Genomic DNA, 17,976 nt, shown 5'->3' with positions numbered 1-17,976 from the left:
ATGAGGACCCGCCTATATGTCATTGTGGATCGATGTTGACTGTGGCTCACATCTTATTGGACTACCCCAACTTAGCTACCCTGCGACGGACTTTAAGCTTTCCAGACTCACTACCCCTGGTGTTGGCTGACAATGTCTCAGCGGTGGAATTAGTTTTATGTTTTATTTGTGATGGGGGTTTTTATCGCTTTATTTAAGGGCGGGACCTTCCACCTTATCGGTGTTGCTTCCTCCTTCACCCTGTCTGGATTGGCTTCAACTGGGCTTGGTGGTTCATCCCGGCCCTCTGCCTTCCCACTCCTTTCGTTACGGGGTCTGTTATATCTTGAGCGTCTCTCTTATCTCTTGTATAATAGCTATTAATTTTCCTTTAGAATGTAAAATTAATAATTGAAGATTTGAGAGGCCTGGATAATATACTTTTGATCCAACTGGAAATTTAATTGATTAAACTTAGAAGTAGGTTCAATTACCAGTAATTTTTTCTAAACAGTGCTACATACATTTTTTCTGAACAGAGCTCGGATACTACTTTGTAAACTGGTAAGTTCTCCCCACTGATGTTTTAGGGTACTCAACAGCAACAAGCACATGAGGAATGTGAACCTCTCATTTGGGCTAATGGAATGAGTGCAAAGGTCCTCAGGAATGTGTAAACTGTACAGTGACATCATGTTGTGTTGTATTTAGTTCTATGATTGTCCGAAACATCCATAGTTCTAAATATTTAAAAGCTACATACCTTGCTGGTATCAAATTTTCTTCTCACACAAAAGATGCTAATTTATTCTTTAAGTTATATTACGAGGTGGTGTCGAGACATCACAACACTACTCCTCCTCCTTACTTGCAGGTTCCCTAAAAACTCTCAAATGGTTTAAAGTTATGGAAACTTCTGCCTTCAGGATGTGTTTGAATTCTGAGGACCATTCTGCACAAGAATAATTTGCCCATCTCTTCCAAAATAAAGTAAAACTGAACTTTGGTGACGATAACATGTTAAAACTGAAGCTAACTAGATGAAGATAGTATTTCATTTTGTAGGGTCTTTGTGCTATCTTTCAGCTATTCTTCTCGTGTCTTTTTAAAATTAATTTGTTTAATGGTCCCTCACAGTCATTACCAAAATAGTGGATTTTTTTAGCATTCTTCAATATTCTTTTAGATTAATTATAATGGGATGTACACTGCACTGGTATCGCTGCGCTGTGTCCCTGGATAGTGAAAGAATAATTTTCACTTGAGCCCACTGATATTCTGCCAACATTTAAATCGGATGATTTTTTAAGAGTCTTACAACATTTTGATTCCTTCCTATCCAGTTAACACTTACAACGCATTGTCTGGTTCAGATTCATTGATAATATTTTCACGACTTGGGCGCGTGATGGGAAAATCCTTGCTTGTATCTCCACTTACTCAACATCTGCTCTGAAATCCACTTCACCTGGTCCTTCTCAGCTTACCAAGTCTTTTCTTATGTCAGTCTCAACCTCTTCTGTTCATATCGAGTGGACCAACCACCAACTATATCTCACTTTGTAAACTGTCAGCCATTCCATCTCAAAAAGTGTCTTCCTTACAGTATTACTGCATCTGCAATGGAAAACAGGAGTTGGCTAAATGTAAAGATTACCTTACATACTTTACGCGATCAGGTCCAGAGGATCGTGCACGGCTACGAGTCTCTTCTTCCATTGGAATCTGTTTTGTGCCTTCTGTCACCAGTCACCTTCTGTGATCTGCAGCAAGTCCTTGTACATTCCATTTCTCCACATTTTCTTTGGTATTTCTAGTGGTTTTCTTTCACATGAAGTAAAATCCACGGATTTCAAAGGCCTTCGGTATTTACCCATCTGAGTGACATGTCCTGCCTATACTAGCTGCTTGTTTCTCATCAGGTCTGCAATGTTTGGTCTGTTACAGATTTCAGCCACCTCACAATTATGTTGGATCTTCCATTCTCCAATGATCTTATCTTCTGCCAGATCATAGAGCTCTCGTAAGACTTTTTACTGGAATATGAGAAGTTTATTTAAGTCTTTGTTCCTCCATATTCCAAGTTTCACAACTCTACAGACCTAGATTTTACGTCAGTGTTTTGCACAGGTGGAATTTGAAATTCCTTTAGAGACTACATGATTTAAAAAGCTGACACAGACTTAAGTATGATCAGTTTGCAACTCTGATCCTCGCTCTGATTTCTGCCTCACACAATGTGTCATTCGTTTTTTTGAACACCAGGTCGAACAATATCGGTGACACACCATTTTTTTGTCTGAACTCTGTTTTTATGTAAAAGCTCTCCTTTTATTTAAAAGCTTTCCTTGACTTGTTTCACAAGCTTCATTTTCTCATTGGAATCAGTGAGACAGGCTCGAACTAGGCTGATGAGTTTCTTGGGCATTGCAAATTTGGTTAGGCAACTCATAAGTCTCTCTCAGTGGATGCAGTATATCCGTTTGTAAAATCCCTGAATAGCACATGTAGGTCTTTGCCACATTCCCACATGTTTTCGGTAAGCCGTTGCAGCACATAGATGTTGACATATGAACAGCCCTTTCTGAAACCCCTCTGATACTCACCAGTCTCTGCTTCTGCAAATAGCTGGATTCTATCCAGTATACAGTTAGACAAGATCTTACGAGAGTCACCCTCTGTAGTAGCTGCAATCCTTTTTCTCATCGTTCTTGTATACAGAGCAGACGACTGTTGTCTTCCAATCTTCTGGGATATCCTCCAAAATCCAGATCCTCTTGATTAACTGTATTTTCTTCTGGAGTGTCTCTCCTTCAGCTTGAATGACATCTGCCTAGACTCAATCTTCTCCTGGACTTTAATTCTCCTTCAGTTTCATTATCTAAATATTCATTTCCTCCAATGTGGGTGATCTTAATTTCCTCCAGCAATTTAAATCTACAATGTCAGGATGTTGAAATTCAAGCACATCTTTAGGATCATCACAGTTGAGCTCCCTGAAGCATTGTTTCCATCTCACAGCAGTATTGAACTAATTGGTGAATGTGGTCCTGTTATTGTCCTTGATGAATTTTTGGCAACTCTGGTATCTATTCTTGAAGAAGGTGACTTTACAGCACATCTTTTGCACCTCTTTCCCCAAGAAATCTTGTTGAGCCTCCTCATTCCTTTGATGCACATTCTCTTTGCTCTCGTCAGGATTGCTCAGTTATTTCTCGATATTTCTTTGAACTGTGCTTTGCCTCGAGCAATATGTGCGACTTGTAGCAAGCCTTTCTCGGCTTCTCTTCTCTTCGCAATGCCTTAATGCATTCCATCTCCAACCCAAATCTTGTTGCTCCTGATTTACTTGTTGACGACTACATTTGCCATCTCTTCCTGCAGAATTTCAAAGCTTTCTCTACAGCTGTCAAGGTTCATTTCCTCACTCTGAAAAATGTGAAAAGGTGAAGGACAAGGAATGGGAAAATAGAGCATTCTGAGATACACTTCGTCTGGTTCTTCAATCGAGACCTGTCCGGCTAGGGAGACCCTCCCAGTAGCTATGCTACCGCTTAGCTCTTAGTGTCACACGAACATGCAAACCTCTCGACCCACACGAATAGTACTGCTTTAAGACAGTCTCTCCTGGAGAGGTACTGATAAGCATACCAGAGGTTTTATTGACAGACTATTCTATCCAGCTCATCCACAATCAGATATCCACTGCGGCCTCCTCTAGTGACACCAGTAAATGTGTTAACTGACCACTGACCAGCACTCCTCTGATCACCCAGTGTCTCCTTGGCTCTGAAGAGCTCAATCCATCCTCCCCAGGGGTTCAGCTCTGAGGTGAGGGATATCCTACATGCATCACCCAAAGCTGTGTTCTGCAGCCCACCAAACTTACAGAATATCCTTGTTCATCCTGCTCGCAACCCTGCTCCCGACCCTGCACCCCATGAGTCGACCAAGGTGCAGTACTGTCCCAAAGACTACCTGTGACCTCCTACCATAGCTAGTCACTGGCTTTTCTTACCCTGTAAAAGGTGCAGCTATATTGAAAGGAGCCACATTATATATTAACCATGCAGCAATTACTGTACAAATTGTAGATTGTGTTTTGCTTCTTATGTTTAATCCCTGCTGCCTTAAGAATGTCAGACTGTCTATTCCAGATGGAATTGTTTCAAAATTACTTGAAATCTGTAAACACTATAATGTATATTTGCTTTTCTCCAATAGTTGAGTCATTGCTTCAGCTCTTCCTACGTTTCTGTGAAATTTTCAGATGTCGATTGTGTGCTGACTCCCCACGTTTGACTGTTACAGAGTTGTGAATTTGACTGAGTTGTGTAGAAGGATTTACCTGTACACCTCATCAGCACATAAAGCCATATTGTGCTCTTCTCCGCAGGAGTATAGTTCCGCTGCTACTTGTGTGTGCCGACGTGCTGGAGCACCTCGAGCTGATAAACCACCACGAGATCAGCGTCGAGGAGGCCACAAAAACTCTCACCGCCCTGGGGAAACTCCACAACCTGCGGCGTCTCCACTTCGGTGTCACTAATCGGGAAGTCCGACACTTGGTTCCTGCTGTGTTTGAGTGAGTTACACCAGATTAAATATCATACTTTTCTTTTAAAGTGGAGCTCGTCCATGCCCACAATTACACAGTGACCATTACAAAAAGATCTGTTAGTTCTGCCATGCACAGTGCTAGTATACCACTATAGGGCCATATCATACAGTTGGTCAAATTATCTGCATGTCTAGAATTGACTACCCATTAACGTGGTCCCATCTAGGAGATTGTGGACTCAGAGATTGAGGCCAAGGGAAAGAAAGAGCTGCAGCATTCGCTTTGGTGAAAATACCTCTGTGAGAGACCAGGACAAATGGTGGGACTAAAGTTATGTGCCACTCACAACAACTTGTACTCTGTACTAGGGTACATCAGTAATTGGATCTTCGGCACGTTGCCATAGTCGTCCGCACCTGTGAAGGCTCTTTTTTCTGTAAAAAGCCTGTCATCGTTGGAGTGACTAGTCTAGTTATAAAATTTGCTTCTTATTGTATTAGTGTGTAGGGGCTGTTCGAATGGCTGTGCATGGGACTACCCAAAAGTTCAATGCTGCACTGTGTGGAGCATCTGCAGCATGCAGTTCGCTCCCTGCTCTTTGCTCCCTCCTCCCTCCCCCCCCATCTCTGCGGCCGTGCGCACCCACACACACACACACACACACACACACACACACACACACACACACACACACACACAGAGAGAGAGAGAGAGAGAGAGAGAGAGAGAGAGAGAGAGAGAGAGAGAGATGAATGGCCTGCAAAGTTTTCTCTGCCTGTAGTGAGTTTTTCTGCTGCATTTGGTTCATTCTCTCATTTCTTACAGTGGAAAGATGAGTACAAGTGAAAAGCACCAGCTGTGAAATTTTGCTTCCCACTCTGGGAAAAATGCTTCTAAAGCTCTCGTGGAGTTGTAAAAGTTTGCAGAGTTGATGCTGTGTGGAAAACTTGAACGTACCAGTGCTTTGCTCATTTCTAATTTGGTGAAATGTTGATTGATGGCACACCTCATTCTAGACATCTGGCAGTTTCTACATTGTACAGTCCAGCAAAATGAGTGTCGACTGGAAGCGTGCTATGTTTCAACAGAATGTCACCAGACTGTCACAGATTTTTTTTCTAAAATAGTTATTATTAGTGTTTCTCAGTACTAGAGTAATGACATGCAACCTAAATGACAATTAAACAGATGGAAGATGTCAGTGCTGCCTCCCCAAGTGGACATGTGAAGTGAAGTCACACATTGAGGTAGTGGTGGTTTGTTTTTGTTTTTTGTGTGAGGAGGATAGTGAAATCAGAGTTTATTCCACCAGGTCAGACCATGAGGAGGTATTGAATAGGATTGGGGAGAAGAGAAGTTTGTGGCACAACTTGACTAGAAGAAGGGATCGGTTGGTAGGACATGTTTTGAGGCATCAAGGGATCGCAAATTTAGCATTGGAGGGCAGCGTGGAGGGTAAAAATCGTAGAGGGAGACCAAGAGATGAATACACTAAGCAGATTCAGAAGGATGTAGGTTGCAGCAGGTACTGGGAGATGAAGAAGCTTGCACAGGATAGAGTAGCATGGAGAGCTGCATCAAACCAGTCTCAGGACTGAAGACCACAACAACAACAACAGACCATAATAAAGTTTCCTGTTTAGACATTAGGAGAGGACAAAAGTGTGCAGTAGAAATGTCTGATGTTTGTCAGCAAGTGACTGTTTTTCTCAGCATGACAGTGCCCCTGTCTATAGCAACTGCACACCCAAGTAAGTACATGCCTAAAGTGTAAATCACTTTAATGAGAAACAAGTTTAGAGGTTCCATTCACAGTCCAAGTGTAATGCCATGACAAATCTGATATGATGCAAAGAGCCCCAAGACTTGAGTCAAGTTAACGTGAGCATACAAGATAACAGAATGAAGTTGTGTGCACTCCGTTCTGGGATTATATGGGATTGATTGCTCATTGCTCGTAAGCATCTCAAGGTGGCACCATCTATCGGCTGCACGTACTGTCCCCTATGCGTCCAATGTTTGATCGTGCTGCTGAGCACTGGAGCAGGTGAGTTGAATAGTGACAGTAGCAGTCACTGAGGTACGTTATGAGAGTTGATTTAGTGTTACCGCAGTCCTCTCCCCTTGAAGGTGTGACTGAGATGCTGCAAATCCCTCGGCATCCATCCTCTCAGCTTGGGATGGCGCTTGGTACCTGGGAAAGTGGTACCCATAACATTCCGAGCACCGTCAGCTGTCACCCTTGGCAAGAACAAGAGCTCCCAGTTAGGCGCAACTGGAGAATAGGGCTGAATATGGTCTGTGCAGTGACGAATTCATCATAGGCTTTGAGTGAGATTATATTTCTGCTTGTAACCTGGCTTTTAGACCCATTTCATCTATTTTCAGTGGTTAATTTCTTATGGCAAGGGACTTCAGTTTTATGATTACACAGCAAGACTTACTTACCCCACATTATGCTGGAACATAAAATCATATCATACGGATGCCAAAAACAGTATAAAGTGTTTTTTTAAGCTGTCAACAGGCATTGTGGTTTTAAGGCCCTCTCCTTTGCAAAATTGTTCCTGTGCATTGGGCTGTCAGTTGGATTCCTGGGCGGAGATGGCTTCTGTCAAATTAGATGGCGGTAGGCTCTCAGTTCCAATTCAACTTCGGAAACTGACATCACAGTGGTGTGCTGTGTGTGGCTGCTGTGCTCCACACAGTCACATCTGCAGTGCACTAGTTCCCACAAGACTTTGCCTTCCTGCCACACTTCTTTTGTCCTCAGCAGTGGTCTTCTAGCTACTACTGTGGGAAGAAAGAACGCATTGTGGCTCAGGCTCCATCTTTGACCTCTCAGTCTACTAACAACGTCTGCCCTTCAAGTGACAATCTGGCAACTGCTTCTAACAAACTATTCATCAGTGTGTGTATATTAATGAGACAGCCATACGGTTGCAAGTGACACAGGCACTGCAGCATCACTTACAAAATCTAACGCGTATCTGCCCCTCGGCTCCCCACCATTTTCTCCTACCTCGAGTCTTCATGTCAGTTATAGCAGGCAACAAATCTCTATTCTCGTACAGTCGATAGCAGAGGTGGCATACAAGGCCCTGGTCCTCTCATTGACTTTCCTTATATTGGACAGTGGTTTTACTGCAAATCTTTTTGACTCGGCTGCTCTTCTGGAGTTTGGGTTTATGGTCATAGATTTGGTTAACTTAGTTTCTGACCTGGTGCCCTCTCAAGAAGTGGGTGAACTATGCAAGCAATTTTCAGACACATTTCCACCTGGGAAAGGCAAGGACAAGCATTACTCTTAACCCCAAAGCACAACCTCAGTTCTTCAGAGCCAGGCCAATGCCACATGTGCTTTGTGACCAAGTAAAGGAGGAACTCGACAGGTTCACTGCTTTGGATGTAATTGAATCTGTATTGTCTAGCCAGTGTGCTACGCTGTTAGTGGTTATTGAGAAACCTCCGCCACACACCGTCAGGTGGCTTGCGGAGTATTGGGGGGGGGGGGGGGGGGGGACGATTGGCAAGCTGTGTCTTTGCAGCAGTTTCGAGAGGACAATTAATGCACACTTTATGGTCAACACGTACCTCGTCCTGTGTCCATAAGAACGCATTGAAAAACTGGTGGGGGACAGTATTTTTCCATATTCGATGTGTCAGAGGCATATTTCCAACTACCACTAAGTGAGGAGTTCCTGCAGTTGCTTGGAGTCAACAGGCCCTTTGGTCTCTACAAGTACAGCAGATTATTTTTGGGATCTTGAGTGCTATGGCCTTTTTTCAACTTTATTTGGACCAACTCACAGAACAGGTCTCTTTTTGTATAGACTATCTAGCTGAAATTGTAGTCGTGAGTCCCATCACCAAGGAACACTTACGGAACCTTTGGGTTCTGTTTCAGACACGGCGTGATGTGGGTCTCGAGTGCAAACTGAATAAATCACATTTCTTTCAGCGATCTATTGAATACCTATGATGCATCATTTGCTTTCGGGAGGTCCAACTGACAGTCACGTCGAGGTTATAAAGGCCCTCCCTCGACCTGCTTATATCGAGGAGCTACACGCAATTTTACGCAATGTTGCTTATTACCACAAAATCATTACACAGGCACCTATTATGGCATATCCTCTAAAGCAGTTGTCCAAAAATGGCACATTGATTCTTTGGATGCCAGCATGTGAACAAGCACTCAACAGTTCGAAAGACAGTCATCATTTGGACTTGTGCTTGGCCACATTTGCTGGGCTGACAGTTTGTTGTGGCTACAGATGCATCTCGGTAAGGCTAGTGGGCTACACTGGTCCTTTGGAATCCCAACGATTCCTATCAGCCAATACTACTTGTCTCAGACACTTCTCAGATTGAACAGGAAGCCCTTGCCACTATTTACTCAATCAGAATGATTCATGTGTTTCTACATGGTGTGAAGTTTCACCTGGTCACGGATCACACGTCCTTAGTCTCTCTCTTTAGCTGCACGGTGCATCTGCCAGTCAAGATGGCACACAGGTTTCAACAGCAGGCCAGTTCCTCAGCTGTTACCTGTGTGAGATTCTGTTTTGCCTGATGGCTCAGCAGTCCAACCCAGATGGACTCTCATGTTTCCCAATGGGACCTGACCTCAGCTTTGACTGGGAAGAAATCCTCCACTTTTACCTTAACAAAGAAGCTCAGCAGACCATAGACGGGTTCCCTATTATGAGCTCATGCAGTCAGCTCAGATCTCATTCTCTGCCAGGTGAGGCAACATATCCACAGAGGGTGGGTGACAGGGTGGCCTCTGGCTCGAGCCTCAGACCCTGTCTGTAGTTATTTTCTTCTGTGCCACAGACTGCCTCTTGTTGACAACAGAAGACACAGTGCCGCAGGCAGTGATTTGGACGTCCTTCCAGCAGAACAACCTGCACATCCTGCACTGTGGCCATGAGGGGGGGGGGGGGGGGGGGCATCAAGAACAAAGATGATGGCTCATTGCCACGTCTGCTTGCTGTGGGCAATCATGGGATTGAACATTTAGTCTCTGTTTGCCCCCAGTGTTCAGACCACCAACCTACTCTGCAGCAATGTTACTCACCATGAGCAGCACATACATAGCCTGAGGAATGTGTTCACCTGGATTTTCTCCTATCTGCACATATCTGTATATCCCATAGTGTAATATCCCAACACCCACTGCTGAATGTCACAAACATCTTTCATCTTCACAGAAGCTTGGGAGTGGGAGGTGCCATCCTAAAAATGTCATGTCAAACTTCAATACAGTGCAGTGATACTCCGAAAACTATAATACGCTGTGTCCAAAATTAAAGCAACAGATCGAAATTTTGCAATGCTGCATTTATTTTGCCACAAAACAGTATAAACATGTTATGGTAAAGTAGACACAAGGTAAAAAACACAGAATGTAAACATCTGCAACACAGATAAAAATGATAAAAATGTTATTCACTTTTTCCAACTTAACGGATCTGCATACACATTCTGACAACTGATTAATGTGCTCAGTACGGGGTGTGACTACCACTGGCACCAATACAGGCATGATGACAATTGGCCAAGCTGCAAATGATGTCATCGATCTCGTGTCGAAGGAGTAATGCACGCAAGTATCGGAGAGTGGTCAGCGAAAGTTTACGTGATGCAACCCCTCTCATCATGCATCCCAGACATGCTCTGTGAGATTCAAATCGGGAGAGCAAGCAGGTCACGCCATGGCTGCAATATCTTCTTTTTCCAAGGGAACAACCACCCACGATCTATGACGTTGAGCGTTATCATCTGTCAGTGTGAAGTCCAGGCCCACAGCACCTCACAGCAACGGCACATGAGAGCTCGTGACAATACCTGACGGCAGTTAAATCTTGCCAATTCACCCGTATAATTTCATGAAGAGGTGTTAGTGTGGCTAACATAATCCCTGCCCACACCATTAGGGATCCTCCGTGATATCAGTCTCTTTACACAGTGTTTTGGACCCGAAATTGAGTTCCACATTCCCTCCAGATGCGAATCCATTGAGACTCACTCTCCAGACCAAATCGGGACTTGTCTGTGGAAAAAACATCGGCCCACTGTTCGACTGTTCAGGTGGCATGCTGACAACTGCACTCTATACGTTCCCATCTGTGAGGTACACGTACGACTGGTCTCCGGCAGTAGAGGCCACTCTGCCGAAGCCTTCTGTGCACCCTCGGCCTCGATACGACACATCCAGTGGATGCTGTGGGGTCAGATGTCAGTTGCTGTGCAGCACTAAGCCAAATAACAATCCTCTCTTTCTGATGTCACAAATGGTAGCCCCTGACCTGGTGTTCGGGATACGGTTTCGGTCTCTCTAAACTGTTTCCACACCTGAGAAATAACGGAACAATTCACATTAAGCCTTTTCCACTGTCCTGCTTCCATTCTTCCTACGGCTCTCCACCGCAGAGTGTCAGATAGGTGTCTTCTCTGTGCCGCAGTGCACCCACCGTCTTTGACTGTGCACACAGCATATGTGGATGAGGGACTACCTGGAGAACACTTTCCTGCTCGATAAGTGCCCTGGCCTCATTGTTGGTGGAATGCCATATTCTGTACACAACACAATCGTACAGATGTCTCTTGACAGTTTGTACGATTACATCGTGAATTAGACACAGAATAGAGAAACAGGGGTTTTTTGCTTTAATTTTGGACACCGTATAATAGTCCTTTCAAACAAATACGTGCAAGGAGCAAAAATGTTAAAGTTTTGGCACTACAGACAGATCAAAGTCCGAGTTGGAAAACCCACTGTCTGGAATTACTGAAGCACCTTTTGTTCAGCATATGTTAGCATATGTGTGATAACTGCTATAGATGATTTAAAAATAAAGAAAAGTATTTATGTAGTTATGTTCACCAGTGAGTTCTGGAACCTTTCTTTTGGGCAGAGGGGCTAGGTTCAACTTAAGGGGATAGTGGTTCCAGAAAACAGAATTGTGTTGCAATAATTATAACAGATGTTTGTTCTAGGACATCCTGCTGAGATTCTTTTTCATGGAACTTAGTATTTGAAAGCTATTTCACGAATAGATACATTTTTAATGTCCTTAGTCATTACTAATACCTGTCTTTTCTCACAAAAAGAGGGGGAAAATAAGAATTCGCCATCAGGACTATGAATGATCTCTAGATTTAGATTAGTGCAGGAAGTAGTCAGGTTGGTGGCAGCACACGTATTCAACAACTTGCTGGAGTTTCAGACTGAAGTAAAGAACATTCTGTTGGGTAACCCCTCCTACTGCATTGCAAATATCTTCACAGAAACACTTAAAATTGAGGGTTAGGTTACTTTATAATCAAAATTAGCACTGTAATACAATAATGTTTTGTGGTAACGACTTAAGTGATTATAACACACGTAAGTAAAATGTACATGTTTGAGTACTTTTCTCACCCCAGAGCTGCCTCTGTACAAGATCCATAAAATATAACTACTGTACAGTAATGTGTTGTAATGTAATAAACATTTTAATGATTTTTCAAACCTGCCTGTTTCAGTCCACAGCAAAAAAATTTCTCTTCCCATTGTTCAGCTGTTCCCTAGAGCCCTTCAAAGCACGATGTTCAAGCTTTGTGTACAGGAGAGACACTTTCCTGGTAAAAGGAGTTTGTTTTCTCACAGTTGAGGTGTGGCTAACAAGGATAGTGTGAATCGTAGGGATGTTTCGTGAAAAGTTACCAGTGGAGCTTATGGCACTATGGCGATGTCAAGAGTATCAGCTGTCGACTGTTCACTCGCCATGGCTGGACTGTGTCTCATGTAGTGGCAATATTGGACCCACCGTACAGATTGGGTTAGGACCTGGTGGGAAGTTAATCTAAATAAAAAGTCTCCTATCATCTGTGATTAGAAATAGCCCTAGCCAAAGTAGATAATGTAGCTTTAATGTTTGCCAGTGGCACAACTGAGCTAATCTAATCAAACCGTTACCAGACTAGCTCAGAAGATAGCAGTATGAGCCTGTGAGTGCTTTGCACCTAACAATTGAAATCCTTATCTCTCACAACAGGGTTAGTCAGCACACTGGGCTCACATACAGGAGGACTGTAGTTCAAATATGTGTCTGGCTATCCAGATTTAGGATTTCCGCAATTTTCTTAAATCGCTCCAGGAAAATCCTGAGAGGGTTCCTTTGAATGGGCACGGTCTACTTCTTTTCCCATCCTTGAAGCAATCTGAGCTTGTGTTCTGTTTTTAATAACATCAATGTCAACAGGACATTAAACCCTGGTTTTATGTATACAAACTGAAGCGTCAAGTGAAAATTTGTACCGAGGGTGGGAATTGAACTTGAGTCTCGTGCTTACTAGGCAGATGCGTTAGCCACTAAGCCATCTTGGCACAGCAGTTGACACAACTGCACGGATTACCCTGGCTTGCCTCTCCTCGATCCAAATTATCATTGCCGCTCCGTACTAGTTTTAATTCCCCCCTTAAAAGTGAACAGAACTACAGAATTACTGAGGCTCCGTGTTTTGGAATACCACCTCAGCATCAAATGTAAATGGAGGATCCAGCCTGAAATGCAAGTGCAAGTACTAATGCAAATGACATGGCACAGTTTCAGAGACTTCGCTAGTCTCGTACAGATACGATTTTTTTGTGTATATATACTGAAGCAGCGAGTGAAAATTTGTATCAAGGCTGGGAATCGAACCTGCTTACTAAGCAGTTGTGTCAGACTGGGGCAGCAATGAGCAGTTAGATTGAGGGGGGGGGGGAGGCATGCCGGGCTAATCTGTGCAGTTGTGTGAACCACTGCGCCAGAAGAGTTTATTGGCCAATGCACCTGTATAGTAAGAAGACCTGGGTTTGACTCCCAGCCTCAGTACAAACTGTCACTTGCTGCTGCAGTCTACATACATAAAATCATATTTTCCTGAGGCCAGTAAAGACTCGGAAATAGTGTCATTTCATTTAAACCCTAGTCTTCATTCTTCCCTTCTTTATCTCAGAAATACTAATATTATTCAGTTTCAGGCAAGTCAAAAGGCATGTTTGAACTGTGAGAAATCATTAATGACTGTACTCTAAATGAAACACACTGTGGAAATTCCTTTGTGTGGAGCTGCTTAACAAGTCAGGATGGAGTCGACTCACAGATAAAATAAGCAAGAAACTCAGTTCAGTGTGTTTTGCCCTTAGAAGTCACTTCTGTATGTTGACCTAAAGACAAGAGTGTTGGTTTGTTTTGCATGGTTTCACTCCCTGTCTTCTATAGCAGTTCACATAAAGTGAAATAATTGTTTGTTCAACAGAAGTAATCAGTATGGATATTGTGTAAAGTAGATAATTGAGCAACTTGTAGAAGAGTTTCTAAGGATCTGGAAATTCTTACATTCAGTCCTCAATACATTTACTCCTGTACGCTTTTAGTAGTTGTGTCAAGATATTTGAAAAGTTTCTATCTAAAGTAAAGCAATAAATTGGGAATTCCTACCAATTGGAAAGAAAATTAAAAACATACCAATGTCTTGTGAAATGCACACAAGGAGAAAATCAGAGAAATGAGAGCCTTTATATGGAGATTCAGCAACATTCATTTTTTGCAGTTTGTGCGTAGAACAGGAAGGGGGGAAGAGAGATTGGTGGCAGAGATACCTCTGCCATACAATGTAAAGTGGCTTGAGGAGTATAATTGGACCCTGCAAGAAAAAAGAACTGTGTTCAGTGGCACGAGTTTATAATATGTGGGTATGTTCCCTGATGTATCGACACACATACTGTCACTTTATTCCTTCTTCTTTCCGTGGCTTTGGCACATTCCATCCCCCACCAATTCTGTGAAGAACTTCCTAAAGTCTTGTCGTATCAGTTTACTTAAATGTTGAGTGTACGACAAACAATTAAAGGGAAAATCACAACACTATGTTGAGAAAGCAACTCACATAAAATCCAATCATATAAATGTATCACCAACTTCTGAAATTAAGAAAATTGTGTATTCCCTCAAAAATAAAAGCTCGTCTGGTTTTGATGGTGTTTCCAGTAGCGTACTAATGATTTAATAACATACAATAAGCTCTGCCTTCTCTGAAATATGTTATCCATCACTAGCTCAAGAATTTCCAGAGAGAGTCTTAAAGAGTGGTTTAACAATGGCATATCTCAAAGACGATAAGAGATAACATCAGTAACAATTGACCAGTTTCAGTACTGACATTTTCTAAACTTTTTGACAAGTTGATTTATTATAGAATAATCTCTCATGTAAGCTCCAATAATATCTTCAGTAAATCACAGTTTGGATTTCAAAAGAGTTACTCTACTGAGAATGCCATTTACATGTTCACTCAGCAAAATTTACAAACGTTAAATAAGAGAACAGTGCCAGTTGGTATTTAGTACAACCAAAATAAGGCAATCGAGTTTGTGAATTACAGTACTATCTTAGATAAACAGAACTTTTATTTAATTGATGGTATAGCCAAGCAATGGATAATGTCAGATCTAACCAAAAGAATCAACCATTTTAGTCTGGGGACATTGTTCTGATTGGAGAGAATCGCATATGGGTGTCCTCGAGGCTCAATATTAGGTCTGCTATTTTTCCTCATATGTGTAAGTGATCTTCCGTCTAATGTACATCAAACAGAAATAGTTATTTCTGCTAATGATTCTAGTGTTGTAATCACTCCAAGCATACATATAGCACCAGAAGAATGGTAAACAAGGTTCTTAAAAGTATCACTGAGTGGTTTTCTGTGATGGTATCACCTTGAATTAAAAAAATTTATTCAGTTTTGCACATCTTGGGGTTGCTACACCAACGGTAAGTGTAACATAATTAGGGAATAATAAATAGATTGGACGGTTCAAAATTTGTAGGTATCCATGTTGATAAAAATTTAAATTGGTAAAAGCACATTTTGGAACTCCTGAAACAACTTAAATCAGCCACATTTGCACCTAGAATCATCACAAATCTTGGGGAGAGACAGATCTGTAAGTGGATATATTTTGTGTATTTTCATTCAAGAATTTAATATGGAATAATGTTGTGGGGTAATTCATCTATAAGAAAATGAAGTCTTCATTACTGAAAAACATACTATAAGAATAATACGTTGTGCTCAAACATGATCGTCTTGTAGACATCTGTCTAAGGAGTGCTTCACAGTATATTTATTCCCTCACGCAGTTTGTTTTGAAAAATCCAGCACTACTCAAAACGACAGAAGGAAAAATTAAATTCATTACTCCACATTAAGGTTGTCTTTAGCACAAAAAGAAATGCCCAATGCTACAACTAAAATTTTTGATAACTGACCCAGTGTTATAAAATGTCTGACTGACAAAAAGAAAAATTTGAAAACAAAATAAAGTTTCTCATCGACAACTCCTTCTGTTTCATAAAAAAAAAAAAAAAAAAAAAAAAAAAAAAATCTGTTATTGTTGTGGTGTCACCGCCAGACACCACACTTGCTAGGTGGTAGCTTAAATCGGCCGCGGTCCATTTAGTACATGTCGGACCCGCGTGTCGCCACTGTGTGATCGCAGACCGAGCGCCACCACAAGGCAGGTCTCGAGATACGGAACAGCACTCGACCCCAGTTGTACGGACGACATTGCTAGCGACTACACTGACGAAGCATCGCTCATTAGCCGAGCACATAGTTAGAATAGTCTTCAGCTAAGTCAATGGCTACGACCTAGCAAGGCGCCATTAGCCTTACATAGTTTGATAGTTATCGTATGAAATGTCTCATGACGAACGTTGTAAACCAATGACGGATTAAAAGTTAAGTATAATAGCGGCTACGTACTTTTCTTGTTACCATTTATTACGTATCCTGTTTCAGACCTCTCTCTAGCCTAAGAGAGATTACGCGTGCCTTTCGGCTACTTCAGTGTGGCGTAGCTGTCTTGTTACGCCACAACAATTATGATGTGTAAAAGGTGGTGGGCAGGAATTACTAACTCACAGATGTATATTTAAAAGTGATTGTAAGTACAGTTATAAATGTTCAGGATGAGCCATATTTACAAGCAACCTTGCAACGTGAACGAAAAATGACTCATTCCACTTTACAGTTTATGGTGCAGTTGAATTGTGGAACATGAAACTAACTAACTTGATTTTCAACACTTCCTATAGCATCACAGCTCAGCTGGATTCTCATCCTTTCCATAGAAAATACACCTACTGCTTGTAAAATTTGAATTAGTTAAATCTTAATTTCTTTGTTTTCTGACCCTCCTGTTCCTGGAAGCTCTGCTCCTTATTGAGGACTGCAGAACACAACAAATGAATAAATGAGTTTCATATGACTGAGTATGAGTGTTTCTTATATACTGGAAAAGAAGTCATTTCATGTCATAAAATTTTAATTAGTGTCTAACAAGGTATACTGGCAATAAACAACAGTGTATCGAGGTAGGACTTCCTTGTATCAGTGTAGGAATTCCTTACCAGCACAAAAAAAGAATGTTTTACCATGTTACGTATCAGGAGGCACAGGCCTATCAACATACATAAACTTACGATGAAGTTGTACAGCTCCAAGTATTCCCCACGAGGCACATTACAGTGTGTGGTGGAGGGAACTGTCATTTCACCTCATACCTGTTCTGCTTGCAAACGGTGCACAGGGCATGTAATATAATACCTCGTGCGAGGTCTAAATTCTCTTTTTCCAGTCACAGTTATTTTACAAACTGTGTGTGAGGAGGAAGCAATATCTAGCTTTTCACTTCATGGAACAAATTTTCTCAAAATATTAACAGTAAGCTTCTGCACAGAGCAGAATGGCTCCTGTAACATCTGCCACTGGAATTCATAGGATTTCTGTTACAGTGTTGCACATAATATATAATGAAGAGAGAAAACTGGCTGGTCGTTGCTGGATTTTCTCTATTTGCTCTTTTAAGGGGGGACATATGCGAAGTTGCAGTACTTTGAAAAAAATCTGAAGTTCTCAAGGCATTGTAACTAAATTTGGCACAGTTGTTAAAGAATGTCATATGGATACACACATATGTTTTCATGCTTATTGAAGTTATATGTTTTAATTATAAATAATTGAAATTTGTTCAACAAGATGAGTACAAATGTCCCTTCTATGAAATTCTGTCAGACTGGAATTAATGTTCTTGTGTACAAAGTTTGATATATCATTATTACAAATATCTGTGGAACAGAATATTGATACCTTCTTTTGCTAGATTTTTACAGCTATTCAAATTCCTAGGAAAAAAAATCTTAGAGGTTTGCCTTACTATAGTAGTAAATGAAAGTTCCTTCCACAGAATGTTTCACTATAGTAGTGACTGATTTATGCCAAATTTAATTACATAAAATTGGGAAAATGTAGATTATGGGAAGCCTGAGTTAAAGATTTGACAGTGTTTATGTTAGGCCTTACCTTATCAGTGCAAACTAGTGCAAAACATATGCTTT

At 41.6% G+C, this 17,976-nt stretch overlaps 1 protein-coding gene across 5 annotated transcripts in view; it reads left to right on the top strand.

Annotated features, from left to right (window-relative positions):
* LOC124717087 (F-box/LRR-repeat protein 17-like) overlaps positions 1 to 17,976 on the top strand; it is a 70,014-nt gene that overhangs the window by 34,272 nt on the left and 17,766 nt on the right. For 4 of the 5 annotated variants that reach the window (XM_047243787.1, XM_047243789.1, XM_047243785.1 and 1 more), the window contains exon 5: positions 4,376 to 4,564. The exons of the other annotated variant lie outside the window; for it this stretch is intronic. In XM_047243787.1, coding sequence (XP_047099743.1) covers positions 4,376 to 4,564 — 189 coding nt within the window. The remainder of the gene's footprint in view (positions 1 to 4,375; positions 4,565 to 17,976) is intronic. 5 annotated transcript variants of the gene reach the window in all.

This window comes from Schistocerca piceifrons, chromosome 9, assembly GCF_021461385.2.
Source record: "Schistocerca piceifrons isolate TAMUIC-IGC-003096 chromosome 9, iqSchPice1.1, whole genome shotgun sequence".
Classification (NCBI taxonomy): Eukaryota; Metazoa; Arthropoda; class Insecta; order Orthoptera; family Acrididae; genus Schistocerca; species Schistocerca piceifrons.
The sequence above is the reverse complement of the archived record's forward strand: the minus strand, read 5'-3'. Positions and strand labels throughout refer to the sequence as shown.